Source organism: Haemaphysalis longicornis, unplaced genomic scaffold (assembly GCF_048455015.1).
Source record: "Haemaphysalis longicornis isolate Haplotype H1 unplaced genomic scaffold, Haemaphysalis longicornis Haplotype H1 scaffold_2, whole genome shotgun sequence".
NCBI lineage: Eukaryota > Metazoa > Arthropoda > Arachnida > Ixodida > Ixodidae > Haemaphysalis > Haemaphysalis longicornis.
Genome location: NW_027526295.1, coordinates 147,159,788 through 147,180,304, shown reverse-complemented (window position 1 = coordinate 147,180,304; position 20,517 = coordinate 147,159,788). Strand labels below are relative to the sequence as shown.

Genomic DNA, 20,517 nt, shown 5'->3' with positions numbered 1-20,517 from the left:
GGCTACTTTCTGGGCCTGTTGCTTTTTTTCATTTATACGAATGATGTGACTGCCAGCATTAATTCGTCTATGCAACTCTTCGCTGATGATGGTGCTTTGTACAGGGTCGTTAAAAATCAAGATAACTGTAAATTCTTGACGCATGACCCAAATAGGTTTTCGGAATGGTGCATGAAATGGGTATGAGCATTAATTCGGACAAAACTGTTTGTATGAGTTTTACAAAAAAGAAAAATGCTCACACCTATACACCTCGAGCTTCACGATCGCTGTGCCACCTGCCACCGCTTCTCCGCGGCATTAACAGGATGAGCACTGCATGGCTCATAGAAGCTCATGCAGCGTTTTGGGTCTCTTTCACTTCTCTTTGCCTTTCCGCACCCTAAACAAATTATCATGGTGGCGTCTGTAAGCAAATAGCATGTTTTCGGCACTTCAAAAAACAGCTGCATCTTGGTACAGTGCTCGAACACCAACAAGAGCTACCCAGGAAGGCGGCTCTGCACGCTTCTTGGCCGCTCTTACGGGCGTCGGCAATGGTAGCAGATCATTAGCACTGTCACCTCCGAACACGTCAGGCACAAGTGAATTCTACTGACAGCAAAGCTGTTGAGCAAATCATTTGTGTATGGTGTCTGCACTTAAAAATAACAAGACAATGTCGAGCGCTCGTGCACGCCTGCCTCGAGCACACATTCGTCAAGCTACGCATACCCACTTAGGGAGACTGGCCAACATTGGCCGCGAAAAAAACTCCGGCATTCGCCGGATCGTGGCAACACTTGCTCGGCATGAGAAAGACATGTCAAAGTGTACACCCTTCGTTCGTTCGTCCTCGTGATGTCGTGTGCATGCTCTGTACGGTAGAAGAGCCATGACGAATGTCAAAGCTGCTGTACGTGATCATCGGCTCCACATAGCCCGGCCGCAGATAGTTTGCATGGCCAAGGAAGAGGCCACGCTTCGAGAGGCTCGGCGTGCAAAGCATCCACTAGAGACGATGAGTCGCACTTGCAGAGTGGCGTACGAAAATGTCGACCAAAATGACGAGCTCACTCTGGCCTTGCTCAACATAAGGTCATTGAAATACCATGCCACCGACTTCAACCATGACACCACAACAATACTAAACCCTACTCTGTGTCCGTCAATGATCACTTACAACATCTTCGCCATTCAAGTCTTGCGCATGAGTGCAAGCTTCCGTGAATTTGTTTTGTCGCCTCATTTAGTTCTGATATTAGCACAATGAGAGGTTGGTTTCATTTTGCAGAACAGACAACAAATGTGGCTTTGTTTCGAATATGTACGGCTTAGACAAATATGCGTCGTGGATGTGATTAGCCAATACATGACAATAATTTGTGCCTTTTATGGGAATATAAGCCATGCGAAAATGTTAAGTATATTCAAAGGCTGTGCGTCGTTAAATATGTGCCCACTCACGCCTTATAACAAGAACCAAGGTGGGTGAATGAAACCACAAAAAAATATATGGTCTGCAAGTCCAGAAGAAACAGAATAGTTCGAAAGGAAATGAAAAAACTCAGTTTAGTTTGGAAATTCTAAAGTTCGTCTAAATTTAAGCCAGGTAGGTCTCACCAGACCAACTAGATGATGCGAAATGCATTGCTATTTCGCAAGATATGAAGGGGGCAAGCGGGCGGGAGGGGGGGACACTTAATTGTTGTGTTAAATTGTGGTACAAAATCCAGGAATGAACGTTTTAGTAATCATACACACAAGCTGCGAGTTCACTTCCCTTTTGCTTTTCGACTTCAACGAATGGCTGATCACTCAGCAGACGCATTTTCTTAATAATACAAGGTAGGCAGTGCACAAGCGATAAAAGCTGTCATTGGAAGAGTGTGGCATCCGATAAGGCCCTGTGATTTCAGTTTGTGCTAGATTCTGCAGGTTCCTTGTGTCATATGGCAATGGTTCAAAGAATAGTTTAGTCGCGGACGCGGATTACTCTATAAGCCCGTCTCAGCGCTGCTCGCGGAGGATAAATGTAACAATGAATTTTCACGAGTGCTCATCTAACGACAAGACGGCCCGGCATTATATTTTTTGTCGTGTGCAGATTCCTGGGTATATTTTGCATTATTCATCGTACTTTCACAGAGTGTTCATTAAATTTATGCCCCATTGGCTTGTCCAGGCTGGTGATCAATATCTGAGGTTTGATACTGGCGAGCATAACTGGCATGCTGTCAGGAATGAGTGCTCCGCTAGATTATGTAAGCACACACACACACACACAAAGCCCATTTACATCGTAGTGTACAGCCGAAGCATGACCACCTGAGGAAACGCTGCTTATGGAGGCACTGTTAGTAGATTTCACGGCAATGCAATACAATCAGCTCCAGGCAAATGGGTTTCGCAACGCCGGCCTCCACATCTACCGCTTTTACAGACCGAATGTACTACACTAAGGCTGTGTCAGAAACGTTTACATTCTCGTAAATACGCCGCATTTGCAAACAGAGTGACTGCTCCACATAAATATGTATTTCCAGGGCATACAAATGGCAATCAGTCGTGAACGTTTGCAAAAGCAGTGGGAACAATGGGGAGCGGGCCAGAGTCTCCCGCGGCTACTTTTGAAACGAGCCGCTAGGAGGATTTCAGTGGCACCCATACAGGCAGCGCTTGAGGCATATACCTATGCTAACATGGAAAAGATATTACCTTGGTAAATTAGCATAAATATTTTGGTGTTTTAGCGCGCAGCCTTTTGGCGGCCATCTCTGGGCTGAGCCGATTGTCGGCGTAACCGAGTGAACGATGGCCTGGACCGAAGAGTGAAAGAAAAAGTGAACGATGAAAGAAAGCAAATGAGGAGAGTGTCGCGAAATTGGGAGAGGAGGGCGGTTCGCCGTGGTGGCGCGAACCAGTGCTCTGCAAAGTGTGCAGTGGGGGAGGGGAGGGGGCAGTATGCTATGGTCGCATGAGGCGCTTGACGTCACGACGCTGGGGCAAAAACGTGACGGGGACGTGTGCGTGACTGTGATGTGCGTTCACTTAAGACGCAGTTCGTGGTCCCTTCCTGAGACACACTTCGTGCCACCGCCGCAGAGGCTCACCCATAGCTGCCGTCGAGAGAACCCACGATTGAGAGTGAGAGCGAGAGTGAGTGACAGCGAGAGAACCCATGAGTGAGAGAACCCACGAGAACCTCAGCACACTGCTGCTGCGCCCAAGTATCGCATTAGGTCTGTTCATTTTGTTTGCAACGACTATACTAGGAATTTCAGTGTGCCCCAGGCGAAAATTCTCTGGTATGGCAATCTTTGCATGACCGCAGATAAATGCTCTGACTGAAGCTTTTTCACAGCATATTTCACTCAAAAACAAGAATAAGCTGCGACCGTTACTTACAAAAGCCAGATAAAATCTCATCCAGAAGGGATCATGCACTTCAAGTAAAAGAAATTTCATGCAGAAGAAATCTGTTTAAAATGTCTTTTGTCCAAGGTCCATATCGGACTAGAATAATCAAACCTCAGCGGGAGGTGTGTTTTACGTTGAGTGAAGCTTTCACTGCATGCCTGCAGATAAGGTGATTCCTTTCAATATTGTATGCTGTCTTTGCTCACCGTTGTATAACAGTTCATGTTACTTCGGTTGTTACTGTTTGCTTTTGCTTTGTACAGACCTGCACTCAGTGTTGTTTGTGTGCGTGTCTGTGTGCCTCCCCCCCCATTGTAATGCCAGCATTGGCACTGCGGGTATCACGATCAATAAATTAAAAAAATCCGGTGCTCGGCTAAGTTGCCGAAATACCTGTGCCAAGAACAGTATGGAATGGCAGAGCTGAAACTCTGCTGGAACAGCCTCAGCTTATGGCAGCCAGAAAGTGATAGGGAGCGACAGCTAGTGAGGTTCATAGAACGAGTGTGTGGTCTGAGCAATCCAGGTGAGCAGGGTTACCGTAAACCTTAGGTCGCACATGTTCCAATGCAGATCAATGACTTTGGCGGCCAATCACAGCTACATATGTAAGGTTGGGACGTGTGGCCAGAAAAGCAACTCCAGCTAACTCCCTCTCTCATGCCAGGTGATGAGACTCCACTGTTTGAGACTTGCTGACGGCCTGGAAGATTGTGTGTGCGATGGTGTGCCCCACAAAAAAAGACAGGTGTCGTGCATGAGCAGTGCATCACGCACCGTTGCAATGGATCCATTTGCTCCCGGCCTTGGCTTGACCGGCCATGACATTACAAATCTTTCAAATAAGGCAAAGTAGTACGCTGCCTTCACAGTTCCTTTAAGCGGGGGCAACAAAGACGTGTAAAACTGTTAGTCCTTTTGAACGATAGAATATTCCCACCAGTGTTCCGAATATCTTCCACACATATAGACAAATGCCCTGTTTGTAAATAAAGAACGTGCCTCTGACACCAGCAATGGAGGTGTATGGATGGTCTTCACTAAGGAGTTTAACTGTCAATTTCTTCGCTTGGCCACACAGGAAACGGCCACAGACATGGCCGAAGCGCCATGGACATGGCGCGGCTTGTGCCACTGCGCTCGCACACCGCAGAAAAAAAAAACCACCGGCGTGTGTCGGCTGCTTCGTTTCAACCCGCCGATTCTCAATGGTGGTGTCAACAGAGATGTTATTAATCGCACTCACATTGAAGTCAAGTCATTACTTTGCATTCGGCGGGGTAGAGTTTGGAACGTCCAACACACATCATGTGCTTAGCATGGACAAGTACCGCCCTCCCGCGGAGCCCGACGTAACCAGTGACGGCGCACTCACATGGTTGCCTGCATGCGTTCCAAGCCAGTGAATACAATGTATAGGAAAAATGTGTTGGCACTGAGCTCGCAGTCTATGGTCGCCCGCATCCTGACTGCAGTCAAGGCTTAAGGGTACCTGGACTGAGTCCCCTCTCCCACCCACCATCTCCGTTTGCTCACAAAAAACTAATTTTTAATTATCTTCGGCGAGCACAAGCAATGACCAAAGACACAGAACCACTTGCAGCAAGGACGCGCAGAACCATCTGTAAGGTTTGTGTTTTTGAATAATCTGCTTGCATCAGGCGAAGGCAACAACCAATGGCAGCTCAGCGAAGTGACATATCGGCCTTTGCTTGGATTCTCTAAATGGACAGATGAATGCAATGACTCGTTTCTATTGTTTTTCTTTTGCCTTGATTTGTTCACTCTTGTTGCAGGCCATAGTTATCTCGTGAATTCTTCCTACATTTGGGCTCACCATAACTTCCCATTATCCGCCCCAATCTTGCCAAATCTGAAAAAAAAGCCTTCAACAGCTCTTGCAACACAACTGTGTTTGCCTACACCATTGTAGCTGCACGATGTTACATTTTGAGGCCTCTCAAGTGCCAAAAAAATAAACAAAACAGCAGACCTGCACAGCGGGTAAGAACATCGGAAAGGAAGGGTGAATCAGGACGGGAAAAGCAGGACAAAGGGAACCCACCGAGCAGAGCCTGGAAGAGGCGGCTCTTGAAGATGCGGATGACCCGCTCGATGGCGTTGCGCAGCTGCTTGTCCTGCGGCTTGCTCAGCCGGCTGTGGTACTCCTCCAACAGCTCCAGGGCCCGGTGGGCCTCTGCACCATTAACACGAAGGAAACGACGCAATTGAGGCAAGTGTGACGCCACGGGCAAGGAGGCTCAGCACAACACACATTACAGAACTCAAAATCCCGTATAACAGTGGTATCACGATCCGACTGTTCCTTCGCGACAGAGACACACCCTCTTGCCATATGCTCCAGCAGTGCATTCAGCAGAGCTAGAGCATCATACTAACAGGCTGGCAGCAGCAAGGTATTGCTTGAATTCAAACTGTTTCAATCGCCTTTCCATTCAAGGCAAAGTTCCTTGGTTACGCTAATCTGCCAGTTTAACAAATGCCCTGCCATAGTGCTTTTGCGTGAAAGCTCTGGCTTGAGTAAAGCCCGTTCTACATGGGGCTGTTTTCACTTGCGAATTCGCAGCTGTGGCGCCGCTTGTGCACCAAAACGATCTATTCTCGGTGCTGTGGCGAATTTCCAAATGTTTGGAAGAGTCTAACTTCTCTTGTGAACGCCGCTTAGCATTTGGCAATATGTCGCAGCAGTGAAAAGAGGAAAATAAATTGTTTTGCCACACGGGCGGCGCCGCAACTGCGAATTCGCAGGCGAAGTTCGCCCCATGTAGAACGGGCTTAACAAAAGCGCTCCACGTGGAAGATGGAACCGAGTTGTTGACACAAGTGGGTTTTAGATTAATGTCAACACAGTAAAGTTTCCATTTAAATTTGCCCAGTTGCACTCCCTTTCGAACTGGAGTGATTTTGTTTGTCACAGCTTTTACGCAATTTAAGGGCAGGGCACATCGGCAAAAATACCGTCATTTGATTCGGCACACTCCTGATATGCAAGTGAAATTTCATATCCGGCACTCCCAGCATGGAGGAAATCTGCTCATTGGTATCTAAGCAATTGCTGGGTAGTGAAATCAGCCCTCGGTAGGCCTTATTCAGGGCCAAAAGTACCAGAAAAAGTACTGGTCCCCAAAGGAACAACTCGGAATGTTTAAAACTAACGTTTCGTTGAGAACGTTTGTGCCTATGAACCTTTAGATGAACATAATGTTTCCATCATCCGCTCCCAATGCAGTCCCTCACCATGTGATTCATCCTTGTCTTCATTTTGCTCCATCAGCTCTGACAGCATTATGTTGCAGCAGTTAGGGAATACCACACCACACACACATGTTCATATCCCACCACACTACTTGCATCTTTGCAGGCACTCCACCCCAAACTGCAAACGCCGAGGGGAATACCCAGACAAGACCTGAATGCACTGGGATCACACTTACACTGTCCCAACCTACCCAAGACCACCAAACCAGTGGCAAGAACAAGTGAACACGCACTGAAGATCGGCTGGTTTTTTCTCTAGTAGTAACCAGAGCCGTAGCCAGAATTCTTACCCATGGGAGGCTAGGGGGTATGCGAAGTGAGGAGTTTTGCCATAAGAAGCATGCTACCTAGAAAAAAAAAATTTCAAGAGGGGTTCGAACCCCTAAATGTCCCCTCTGGCTACGTCCCTGGTAGCAACACAAACTTAGTGGCAATAAACAATCTAAACTTGGAGAATGGTGGTCACAAAACTTTGAGTCAGGCTCAAATTATTTTTGTATCTCTAAAATCACAAAATTTGATAGACTGGACAGCAACTTTAGGAAATGAGCCGAGATGAAGACCTTGACAGCTGTTGTCGGACGTGAGGCAACACACGGTCAAAGATTGTTGTGCATGACTTTTGCAAAGTTTTTGCCGATTTTTATGTTCCACTATCCGCTTAATTTCGAGGTTGTTTTTTGTTTGTTTAGTATTTTTATTCAACCCCGGTACAATGGTTACCGACAACACCGGCATTTCAACGCATTTCCCATAGTGTGCTGAAGCGACAACGACGCTTTTATTTTTCGCGGCCTGCGTGGTGGTTTAACAGGTCTGAACCGAAAGTAGCAAAAAAAAAAAAAAAAGCTAGAAGCATCATGTCGGTATCTGGCCATGTAAACGCTAACGTATGTACATGCTTCTAATTTTCGTCGGAACGCAGACACAATATTTCCGCCTTATTAATTGATTTTTCTTTAATTCCGCAAAATAATTTATCTCGAGTTACGCCAATCACGGTACTGAAAGGATGACGCGAAATTAGCTGTACAGGAGCACCCTTCTGGTCACTAAAAAAAAATCGAAGCAAGACAAATGCCGCAAGTTACACCAACAGTCGGCACATTACGTTTGGAGACCTTCAGTGTAACGGGCAATAATAAAATAGCTGTCCGAGCCCGCAGACGCCAGCCCCCGCGGCTTGCTCGTGTGATTCACCGTGCAAGAGCGCTCATGCAGGACGGGCGTTTCAGTGTCCGTGGTCAGTTTACAACGAACCCCAAACGACGACACGACACTATTTCTCTACCAGAAACATCCGCTACAGCATTTCCGAACGCGTACGACCACGTACGCCCCACTACAGCGCTGGAAACAATTTTGACACATGCTCCGCGATCAGCATGCGTCAGTGCCATTCGATCGGCGCGAGACGCGCTTATGCCGCAACCAACCGCCACACATTTCGCAGCGGTGGCAGCAGACCAAGAGTCGAGCGTAAACCCCGTCATCCCCAACTCCTGTGACCACTGCGAAGGCCGTTTGACATTCCGTCGCTGCCCGCATAGGCGTCGGCAGAGGCGCGCCCACCGAGCACGTCGGGCGCCGTGCGCGACCGATTAGTCGCGCTCCAACCGCGCCTATCTCCGCCGCCTTCGCTATCGCCGACCACCTGAGCGCGTACACGATGCGACAGCGAGCGGCAGCTAAGGCAGCAGCATCACTCGGCGATAAGCCGCAACCTCCGGACGCGCGCAACCACTGCTCGGGCCGCGGATTCGGCAGCGAGCGCAAGCGTGTGCATTCCGCCGCTACTGACCCATGTTCGCTGGACGTCGGCTGTTATCCGCTGGCTTTGCAATGGTATCGCGCACACGAGAGAGCCTCACTGTCGAGGTGCATCGTGGAGACACAGGTGGAAACACGGCACAAACCACGCAGCCTCCTCCTCCGAGCTGAGCACAACAAATCCTGCGGCACGGAAGCGTGTTTCCCTTTTCTTTTTTGCTTTTTTTCCTGGCGAGTGACAAATCGGAGACTCTAGGCGGGAGAGGGCGGAGGAAAACCCGCAAAGCTCTCCGGTGGAGTCGGTCGGACGGCGCTCTGCTCTCACGCAGTGCGGGCACGATTAATCGGAGGATATATTAAGCCTACAACTGAAATGATCTTACCACCTTGTTTACGGACTGGCATGGCCGTTGTCAAAGCAGCAGCCGCGGACTAGCGTCGGTATCCAGCGAGACACCTTCGTGATTCCTCCGCAAACAACCGCGGGAACAGAGCCGACTCCAGGGCAAACAACCTAGCAGCACAAGAGAAGGAGCCGCAAATTTTCACCCCCAACACAACAGCAGCAGCAAGTGGTTCTTTTCGCCAGCACCAACGACGAACGCAGCGAATACCGCACCGCGAAATGAAATCAAACGCTAGACACACACGGAGCGGCGCGGCGGCGCTACAAACCAAGATGGCGGCACCCTAGTTGCCTTTGTGTCACGTGGGCCGCACTGGCCAATGGGAAAAAAACAGAAATAATTTCTTCGCTTCCCATTGGCCCGCAAAACAACGCGGCAGTTTGACTGCGGTAAGAGGCGCGCGAGGCGAGCTGTCAGTCGGGCAGGCTTGGGGCTGTCACGCAGGTTTCTGTTTAAAATATTTGCAAATTCAAGTGGGAATATTATCGTATCCTCAAATTTGATTTCTTCTCTCACAAACAGGATGTAAAATAAGCGCAGTGAGGGAAATAATTGGTTTTATGGCTGAAACATTTTTTTTTTAAAATAAATTAAGCATGAAACGCTGTATCGTTCGATGGGTGGTCAAATATGGGTCTATTCAGACAGGACCAGCATCTTTTCTTGGCGATGCGGCGTAATGCCAGTTTTTAAAACCCTACATTTTTCTTGGTGTGCACTTAAATCTCGCCCTCGAGTTGCTTTTTGTACTTCGCCTCCATCAAAAATCACGCCGTATGTAAGTGTGTTGCGACGGTAATTGGAACACTTTAAAAAATTTTCCTGAGCGAACCGACGCTTTGTTCGCGCTCAAACTTGACACGAAGGTCGCATTTTGTGGTCTATTTTGTTTGACACTGGGGACAACGACGTTACTTACCTGTTTATCCTGAAAATAAATAAAAGCAATTTTCGCCTATGGAAAAATTGCGGCTAATTTGGACGTGCGAGCCCGAAAACCGGGTTTTCTGATCGTCTTCTGATCTACAGCTGTCTTCTCTTGCGCACATCTCTAAGCGGAACGGTTTGCTAAAGAAAGGAAAGACGGAAGTGCTTAAATCACTGGCGTGTGTTCAAAGCTTTAAAGCGAAACAGAATAGACTGAACAATGCCCTTTAAAGTACAAGAGGAAGCCGATTTTGGTATTAGGCTAACTAACCTGATCCATCCAGACAAACCTCGCACGGTCTACAACATATACTTGAGGAGGTTGTTCTTATATCGACAGCAATCATTTGGCCCTGCTAGACTTTTTCCCATGTGTGTGAGGAAAAATGGTGCGCCAAACTTTCTTAACCCCAGACCACAGCCGAGGCACTTTTATACAGCACTGCATAAATACATGATTATAGCAATAATATATGTGCATTCTCTATATAAAAGCAAAAGATGCCCAACTCCACTATCATCAAGTTTAACGCTGAAACTTTGTAATTATCTGTCAGTATGTTACCTGACGTGTCTACCTGGAGCTAGCGCACCCGCTGTTTAAGTTCTTTAGTACTAAGACCCCCGTCCGCATTTCGCCGATGTTTCCTTGTCTGTCTGGTCTTCTGCGCAGAACGCTTAACCAATGACGATGCGCGTACGTGGTACTGTAGAAAAATCCATAATTTTAAGGGCGTATTCTACGAAAAAAAAAAAAAAAATCTCGGGCCACTTTCACTAACGTGAAACCTGCGGAGGAGTGAAGCATGCAGAGTACAAGTGGCGCCTTGGCGTTTTTGCCCACGGAGATGAAACCGTTGGGGGTAGAGGTAGACAGCTTTGGTGTAAGTGTCGTGTCTTTGAAGCGCGAAGCGTTCTAGCACGAGGCGTTGGAAGACGAGTGCCCCGGTGTGTTCTTTTAGCACGCGTTTTTCCCATTGAGTTGAAGCGTTTTAGCGCGAGGCGTTGGAAAACGAGTGTGTCGGTGCTTTAGTAGCCAATACAGGATACTACGACGTCATGAGGCGTGGACAACATGATACGACGACGACATGACCCGCCGACAGCCCTAGCCCCTAAGGGCCTTCTCCCTAAAAAAAACTGGCGCTTTATCGGCCTCTTCAGTACGAAGTATCTCTTATCCCTGCTCCTGCTATTTGAGAGTAGCTATAGTACTACTTGTTTCGCTTTAATTCCCGTCGTATTCGTGCCTTAAACACTCCTTGGTTGCTTGTAAAGGCCTAACATCAGACAGTCAACATAAGGTTTAAAATCAGACCGACAAAATCAGACAGCCAATCAGACTAAATTGGGGCTTCGCGAGTGGGCGCTAGCTTTCTGGGGAATAACGGCAAACGTCTGGCATTTTGGTTAGCACAACTAACCTTTTTTTACTGGCAAGCCTCTTGTTGTTTGTGCATTTTAAGCACCATTGTCTGCTTGAAATTCACATTGCCTGTGACCTGATCGGACCTGATCGGATCGGTCATGCATGAGAACCTAATTCTGGTTGGCGCATTATTCGCCCTTCATGTTGCAGGCTTCAGCCACCGAAATACATGTCTCGCGTGAATGAACTATCAAACACAATTTTGTTTTACGATTAGACATCCTCCTAAAAAAAGCGAATACAATCAATCGCAAAAAGGTAATTAAAAATTTGCCATCTCTTCCAAAAGAAGGTTGAGAGAAGCCCGAAAACAGCGATTTTTTTTTTTTCGCACTAAGAAGACGCATCTCATCTACGAGCGATCTAAATGTACACGGATACGTGATTTATGAAATGAAGATATACTCTTGTACTCCTTCATAATCAATGCGTGTATTGTTTTATCCAGAACAGTTCCTTTTTCGCGCTTTTCAAATGACCGTTCTAACTCCATGGAGAAGGTCGGTTTCACGCATTAATTGTCAGGTAATCTCTTTCGGGCAGTGTGTCGAACCGAGAAAATACCGGTCCGGTTACGGTTCGGGTTCGGGTTAAATAATTTCGTTTAGGTTCACTCCGGGTTTTGCTAAATTACACACTGAACCGGTTCGTGAACCGGTTCGCAAAGAATAATTATAAGTAATTGCGAAAAAAATAAGTTTGTAGTTCAAAGAGACCGTGACCAAAATAATACAAGTATGGCTCATTGAAAAGATGGCTTTGCCTCAATAGCGATGATGTCGGTCTTAATGGCAACTTTAAACGATTACGCTAGGTAATCAAGAAAATAAATGAAGTTGCTGCCGTTCACAAGACATTTTCTCCCCAAGGCCTTACGAAGTGACAAAGATATATTTATGCGACTGGCAGCCGCCGACCGAGGCCACAGCTAAAAATCAGGTTTGTGGAATTTGGTGGTGCCTCCACTATAGTTTCACTGTACCTCTCGATTGGTGACATAAAGTCAAATGCCTGGTAAATATTCTTTCCCGCATTACGTCGCTGCTGACGTTGGGTAGACTGAAACTCGGGGGTATTTCGACACTTATTATGGGTGTTGAATGCAACATCCTGCAGGGCCGGAATAGCGTAGAGCGAGTTACCAAAAGCTATTACTTTCGAATAAAACGAGGTCACGGTTTATTTTGCTTTCATGGTTGCATCGAAGTCCCATGCAGAGCGTGCCGTTAGGCGCAGCAGAGGAATCACGCCGACCACACACTTACGCGACTTCGTTGTTGAGCAGCCTTTCACGATCAGGAGAAGCAAGTTCTACCGGCATTTTTGAAGTTCTAACAATCTACATAAAAATGGTACAAGAGTTCTGAGAGTTTTCTGCTAATGTGGAAGCACTCCTTCCAGCCGCTATTTTATGCAAAGAGCCTATATACAGTCCGCTTCCCCTTTATACAGAAGTCAATTGGTGGTAATGTAAGCAGTTTTATATCACAGCCAGCTTCACCGCTATACAAAAGTGAATTGATGGGGCAACATTTTAACAAGGGTAACGTAAGCAGTTTTATATGACAGCACGAAAGCGCCATGTATCCCACTGTATCCCCATGAATTTTAAAATGCGACAAGTAGGCACTTTTAGTGCACGGGTCGATGTTTCGCTGTACAGCAGTCTTATGGCCTGCCTGCCTCTGCACATTTTTTTATTACGTGGGCTTTTTTGTGAACCGGGTAGTGGGTGACGTCTTCCTCAGATTGACTAGGGAAAGCACGAAAACGTACCATGAGATACTTATGCATTATATCGCTTAGACATGCATAAATATCCTCCACATCATTAATCCGTCAACATTATTCAGCAAGCCACCTGGAGGCAGCTTCAAACAAGTGAAATCTACAACGCCTGTAAATTATCTTTGGTTTATCCAGGAGCTTACCGGCCCTAATTCTCCCTATGTAAAGTCAAAAGAGCAGATTTAGTTCATTTTGTCAACAGAAGAAATAGAAAAACAGGGTCGCGTAGCCCTATATACAAGCTCATGTACCAACAACGACGACGAAAACGTGAGCAGCACGCAACCTGGCCAGAGCTATCACGCATTCATCCTGGAGTCACGCCGTCTGCCGTGTTAAGCATCATTTGGCCCTGCTGGATTCCCCTGTCAAGTATATGCGCGCCTAGCTCACTGCGTCGTCTGTACCGCTTTCTTTCTTCGTGTTTCTTACTTGCACGATGTTCGTTTTTACCTTTTTTTATTTCTTTCTCTGATCTTCTTACTTTTATTTCTCTAGTCATCTACTGCTAATCCATTCTAATATTTAAATATTTTTCTTTCCCTACAAAAATTACATAATTTCTTTCGGTAAGGCGCCCATTTCCTGGCCAATCCCCCTGAGTGGGTACGCGCCATTTCACTGGAACCACCACCACCACCATCATGGCTACTTGCAAATAGGTCCAGAGCCGACACCTGGTAAATACAACGTTCACTATCAACCATCGCTTGGGTCATCTGTCCTGCCGCCGCTTAAGAATATATTGTATTGTATTGCCCGAGCGTGTACGAAAGTGACTTATGCCGAGTGTACCAGAAGGAGAGAGCCACCGCGGCTCACATCGTCTGGGACTGTGTCAAAAACCCGCGCGAAGCGTCGACAGCGACTATGATCTCGCCGCATCTCGAAGCCGCAGCGGGAAGCTACAACCAGGAACAGCAAACCAAGGCCGTCCAGCAGATCTCGGCGGCCCTCAAAAGGCAACGATCAAGCGAAACCGACGAAAAGTTACCGCACCAACAAAGGGGCAGGAGAAGCCGGCCGAAGGGAGTAGCGAGGCCGGAGCCGATGTAGAGGGACAAGAAGTCGAGAAGACGTCACGGCCGCGTCGCGGAAAGACCCCGGCGTGAGGAGGATCTAACCCAGCTGCAGTTACTTTAATAAAGTTGTTCTCTCTCTCTCTCTCTCTCTCTCTCTCTCTCTCTCTCTCTCTCTCTCTCTCTCTCTCTCTCTCTCTCTCTCTCTCTCTCTCTCTCTCTTTGGCTTCCCTGTCCCTGAAGACCCCTCTCCTAGCGGTCTGCAATTACTCAATATTCAGAGCAGTGGGAGGGCGTGATGCCTAGCACCGACCCGCCGATGCAAGTTTAGGCCGTGACAAGAGCCCTGGAGTTAGCTGGAAGGCATGGTCTTCTCGCCACCACCCTTGACCAATAGCCCAACATCGCGTGCCCGAATGGATTCATGAAATTAAAGTTTTGTTTATCCATCCATTCAGCAAGCCCTGCCAACAAAGTATAATGGGATAAGAAAAACTGAATCTTAAAATATTGTTTTTTTATACGATGTATAAAAGGGAAATATTATGCAAGATCAAAAGTATATTGTTACGTTACGTTAGTGTTAATTTTGTGTTGATTCGCAACGCTTCTATGGTCGCAGCGGGACCCGTACCTGGAAGCATAGGTATCTCCTGTATCTCAACGCATAGGTTTTGTATCGCCTGCACGCCGCCAAGAGTGCACCATGGGATATTCTGCGCGTGGCCAGGAGCGACTGTGCGCATTTCAATATCTGTGCGCATTTTTTCCTCAAGTTTCATCCAGAATGGGGAGGGCGTCGATAATGTTGCAATTGATCTAAGGGGTGAAAGTCCGTGGATGATCACTGGGCTGATCGTGTGCAAACAAGAAAAATCCTCGACTAACACTGACCGCGCTATATCAACAACGGATTGTCGAACCGTTTCGCTGTGAACCGGTAACCGTTATTATTTTTCCGGTTCAGTTCTGGTTCGGGTTCAGCCTCGTAAAAAAAATAACGGTTCAGGTTCGGGTTGAATTCCGGAAAAAAAGTATACGTTTGGTTCCGGCTTATCGTTCGGTTCGGTTCCGGATCGATTCCCGGGCTTCGGGATACTTCTGGTAACGCAAGAGTTAGAGCCGCTTTGTGTAATCATGCTCCCTCCGTAGATGACCATGCTTCACTGCAAAACAAGTAATGTGTGGAAGCCGAAGCACAAAAACCAAGCTTACATCGATAAAAGTGGGCTTCACCTCTGAACGCTAACGCATTGCTTGAAAGCCATTTTTCTGGAGTAATCTACGCCGTCTTGTATCGAAATATGGAGGCCCTATGATCTCTTTTTATATTTTTATGAGAGCTTTTCGGTCGGCAAACCAGTCTATAGGGAAATGCATTAGATTTTTGACAGGACGCTGTCGGTCCCACTAGGCAAGAATCGCTTTAAAAGAAATTCAGCGTCATTCCTTTTTTGTGAAGAAGGATGACCGGCGAAGCAGTGAGACCGAGCGTCAACGTGAGCGACAATATGCTTTTACCGGGGCGCAGTCCAAGGAGCGCACAAAACAAAACACGTTTCTTTGCAATTTTCGATTGAGCATACTTCCTAGTTAACTGCCTGAACTGAACTTGAACAGACTAGAGTTTCATTGCAGTGGACAGACAGGCATGGGCTGTCCGTTTCCCTCCAGTAGAAGCCCGTGTATTTGAAAGCAAACGGGAATTCCAAAATATTTACAACTTCACTGCGAAGTGTGTAATTTTGAAACGAAAGCAAAATTTCGCGTAATGGTGGAGCCGTCTTAGCGGCTAGTTGTCAGGTAATTGATTTGATGATGATGTTTGGATTTTTGTGGTGCAAGGCCAACTGGGGCAAAGAGCGCCAAAACAACAGGTAATTGATTTAGGAATAGTTTCAATGAAGCGGGAGTTATAGGCGTTTTCTTCAATCATCCTACCTCCGTAGACGGACATGCTTCACTGCGTAGCACACAATTTGGAAAACCCAGCTTACAATTAAAGGTCAATTGAAGTCGCCTTCACCTCTACGTACAAATTAATTGCTGGGAAGGCAAGGGCATTATAAGCGTGTTAAATCGAAATATGAAGGCCATAGGGCGTTTTTATTACTTTCTATGATTTTTTTTTTCTTACGCCGAATTTGTGGCGCACAGTTTTACGATTACACGGATTTGAGTGGGCGCCGCAACATGGCGCTACGCTCGCCTGGCATCTTTGTCTATTGGGGCCCTATTCTCGACTGCACATTTCGTCCATATTTTTTTGCGTAAGCAATCAGTGACGTGCTGCACCTATAGCTATGACGACATGCAGTGTAATTTGACGAGTCACTCATAAAGATCGCTACCAAGGTATCAAATATTGTGCAAGAAAGATATAAAAACACTTGGCATGTACTATAAAAATTAAGACGGTAGCTGAGGCTGACAAGAAAAACACATTTCTGGAGGTTAAATTTGGCGTCAACACCACAAGGCGATCGAGTAACGTTGATTTAAAAGCGAGCGAAAGGCGGATGTCAAGCTCAAGAACATCACACAATTTTTTTACCGTATCTATTTATTTCTTTCAATCGCTTTTAGTAACATAGCTGGGCTCTCTGCTTCAATGCAAGCTTTGTTGCGTTATCACCTTCCCGGCCGCCACCGCCGCCACGCCATCGTCTGCTGCTATGTTACAAGTTTATGGCGTGATCACAGAAAAAGACGGCCGCGACCATCGCTTCTATGACACATAAGAGCAGCGAAGCGCTACGCCTGATAACCGCGGAGCGCACCGATATCGCCGATTCACTCATTCGTCAAGCTCGACTGCAATCAGCGCTGTAATGAACTAAATAGTCACTTTTCATTGTTATTTTTCTCTTGAGTTCGATCATGTGACCCAACAGCTTACTAGGACAAGTATGGACAAATGCCATGCATTGGGTTCTCTTTGTCATGGAGAGGCTTGTACTGCCCTCTTATGTTGCGGTTACGCCAAACAAATAATTTTTATTTCATTGCCAAACATAAAAGCAAAATACTGCATGTTATTTGTATGTTTCATGATCGCTGACTTGGAAGCAGTTGAAACTATAATTTGTTTCGGTAGGAAACATGTTTTAAACAGCGCGCATGCGAAACTGCGCCTGCTACAAATTGCCGCACATTTCGCGGCGCCGTAAGCCGGGGCAATATTGTGCCCTATTTTGCTTGTATTTTGCGACAAAAACAGCCGCCATTTTCAAGCGGTTACGTAGCGTTACGTCACTTTTACGCAGGCTGAAGTTGCCAATGCATGACGTAATCGTTCCCGCCAACTGTTTAAATTACGTCACGCCTTCTCAGCCAATCACAGAGGGGGTGTGTATTACAAGCAGTATTGTTGTTGAATAGCAAAGGCAGGCTTATGTTGTCATGTCCGCTGCATTTAGTCTGGTTTTTCACTGCCGGCCAAGAATTACGCGCCTTTAGTAACGAGAAATAAGGCAAACTTTAGAACTGGTGTCCGTAGACGACATGAAACGTCAAAATGACGACAGCACACACAACCACTTTGTCAACCGGAAGCACGTGACCAAAATTGAAAGCCAATCAGAAAAGACTTCCGGAAAATTGCCTGAATTGCCGGCAATTTCTGCAGTCGAGAATAGGGCCCTACATCGCTCTGTAGTCAGAGACGGTCTGCTGGATCCCAGCCATTGACAGCTTCGCCGTAAAAATGAGTTTTAAAGCGGGTGGGTGGGGGGAAGGGAGGAGGGCTTGGTAGCAGTTTGCACTGGGCGCCAAATGAGGTAAAGCTGGTCCGGCCATGACTCATGAGAACTTACGCGAAAAATGTTAAAATACCCGCACCATACGAAAGTGTGGCTACACGGCAGCCCGCAACCCACCACAATGGGTCAGGGTCTGAGGAGCCCGTACCCGGTCCCCCTTATTCTCCTTACCGCCACCTCGACTCCTCGTACACACTCCTCAGTCACCGCCATGTTAATCCTGGATTTGACAGCTGTTCGGTGGCCAACACTGGGCTCCTGCTACAGTATTCATTGGACCGGTTTAATTCGATAAACCTGCAGACTCGGTTAAAACAAACAACTTGAAAATTGAGCTTGAACGAAAAACCACAGAACTTAGGAAGGACACGTACACGGACACAATTCTGACTATCAACTGAGTTTAGTAACCAAAAAGGGGAACATATATACATGAAACACTGCACAACACTGGCACAGCGCGACACTTTTTTCCGGGATTAGTTTAAAGGTTAATCGCTAAGAAGGTCCAGTTCTTTCTTTGTCAGAGCTACGGAAGCTGTGCTGACGCACGTGTCACTGTCACCTTTCTTGCTCATAGCCACTGCCTCGACGACCTCCAACGACCCCTAAAACCAATGAGCTCCGTCCACCCGCAAGGAAGCACCGCTTCTGCTGCCGGCCTGCCGCTGGCGACTCGCTGCAACTCATTCACCCTCTGCGTCTGCAATGGGTGATTGCGTCCGCTCGGCGGGGAGGTAGGGTTGAGAGCTAAGACGTGCACCTACGAAACCGAACTCCTAAGGAGCGCCTTATGGGAATTCAGCCACGTCAATTCATCGGGCGCCAGTTAGCGGCGACAAAACTATTTCCAAGTTTGTGACAAAACCACGGCGAATCGTCACAGCCTGAAAAGAATTTTCTAACCCAGTGGTTCTCAGCCCCAATTATGCCGGGAATCCCTTTTGGTCTTGCAGAAGTGATGGATGATTATGCGGCGATACATGTTGATTTGTGTCACACTCGCCCATACACCTAATCCAATGCCTGCCCTTTTTGCCTGGCTTTTATGCTGGTCTTTACCGTACTGTCAAACAGTTTGCTCTTGCAGCGAATGTCGTCAAAACGCCTATTATGTCTACATTTTGTGTCCCTGGCTGTTCCGAAAAGCTAGTGTTTTGCGGGAAAAGCGGGCTTTAAAATTTGGGCAATGCGGAGAGGTTAAAAGTACGTTCCATGCACCAAAGCAACTTTTTTGCTTTGCCAAGGGTGTTTCGCAAAGAGAAAAGATTGCGTATGGGGGACGAGAAGGTGAGGGGGTATGGCATGCTTTGGGGTGATGTCACGTGTCATAACACATAGGGGATATCACTGTGAATCAATCAATCAATCAATCAATCAATCAATCAATCAATCAATCAATCAATCAATCAATCAATCAATCTATCTATCTATCTATCTATCTATCTATCTATCTATCTATCTATCTATCTATCTATCTATCTATCTATCTATCTATCTATCTATCTATCTATCAATCAATCAATCAATCAATCAATCAATCAATCAAAGAATGGTCGCCATATCCCGCCCTGCGAAGGTCAATTTCCAGCGAAGCTGTTGTATAGACCCCTAAAAATGCTGTTGGGAAGCTATGAAATGTTTATCGTCGTCTAGGCGGGCTTGTCGCTTGTGCTCGGCTTCCCTGGCGGGAAATTCTGGGTCCTGCCTGGCCTTACGCATGCGCCGGCCTCTTGGGCAATGACTGCTCTATTAGTGACACTTTTCTCGCCTAGCTTTCAAACATAATCTGCAAACACAATATTCACCAGGAACACATGGCTTTGGGGGGTCCCACTGTTCGCAGGCGTCTTCTCATCCGTAATGCGGTTTCAATGCTTGTTTAGTGTTTCTTTTAAACGAATACTGAGCTCTGTGCTGTATGCGTGATTATCCTGACGCATGCGCTCGGCGTCTTAGGCGAGTTCTGCTGGGTCTTGCATGGGTTTTTTGTTTGCGACACGAAATTTTCCGACGAATTAGAGGCTAACAGTTTCGCTGTAAAAGGATGGCTTCGCGGGCCCCTCCAGGTCCGCGGACTCCCATTCGAGGACCACTGTTCTAATTCGCACAAACGGTGAACTGACCGAAAAAAAAAAACACAAATGTCAAATATAACGCTTTTCTTGTTCATAAAATGCCACTGACATTAAGGTGACGTGCTGGTGGCAATGCTGATTTATAACAGTGTATATTCTCTTTAACGTTGGCCTATTTTCGGCTTGAGTGCAATGCGTAATATTTTAACGCAGGGGTCGGCAACATGCATGCAGCCCGCGGGGAAGTATTATGCGGCCCCCAGCACGTCGTCAGAACCCCCACCCCTGTCACTTCCTATCTGAAGGCCGACACGACAGTTTTGACCTCAAATGGGGTTAAACGGGAAACAAAAATAGAGACGTAATAGCTTCCAGTTGGCATTGCTCCCCATCTTCACACTTAGCCAGATAATTGTCAATTCGCTTGATTTTTTCACTTTGTCTGCTGAGCCCCCCCCCCCTCACTCCCGTCGTCCCCCCTTTAAAGGAGCCATGAAGACAAAACACAAGTTTGGTTCATTGAAAAGATTGCCTCGTTAGAATCATACTGACACCACTTTTAACGTAAACTTCGCTCAAATCAGCTATATAATTAGGCAAAAATGGAATGGCCATGCGACCCACTAGCTCATTTCCCGCAACAGAACCTATGATTTCATA

At 46.9% G+C, this 20,517-nt stretch overlaps 1 protein-coding gene across 2 annotated transcripts in view; it reads right to left on the bottom strand.

Annotated features, from left to right (window-relative positions):
• The window catches only part of LOC144169292 (disks large 1 tumor suppressor protein-like), a 247,364-nt gene extending 238,238 nt beyond the window's left edge, over positions 1-9,126 (bottom strand). For both annotated transcript variants that reach the window (XM_077698373.1, XM_077698372.1), the window contains exons 1-2: positions 8,832-9,126; positions 5,465-5,596 (exon numbers count right to left, since the gene is read on the bottom strand). In XM_077698373.1, the coding sequence (XP_077554499.1) occupies positions 5,465-5,596; positions 8,832-8,853 (154 nt within the window). In that variant the 5' untranslated portion in view covers positions 8,854-9,126. The remainder of the gene's footprint in view (positions 1-5,464; positions 5,597-8,831) is intronic.
• Between the last annotated feature and the right edge of the window lie 11,391 nt (positions 9,127-20,517).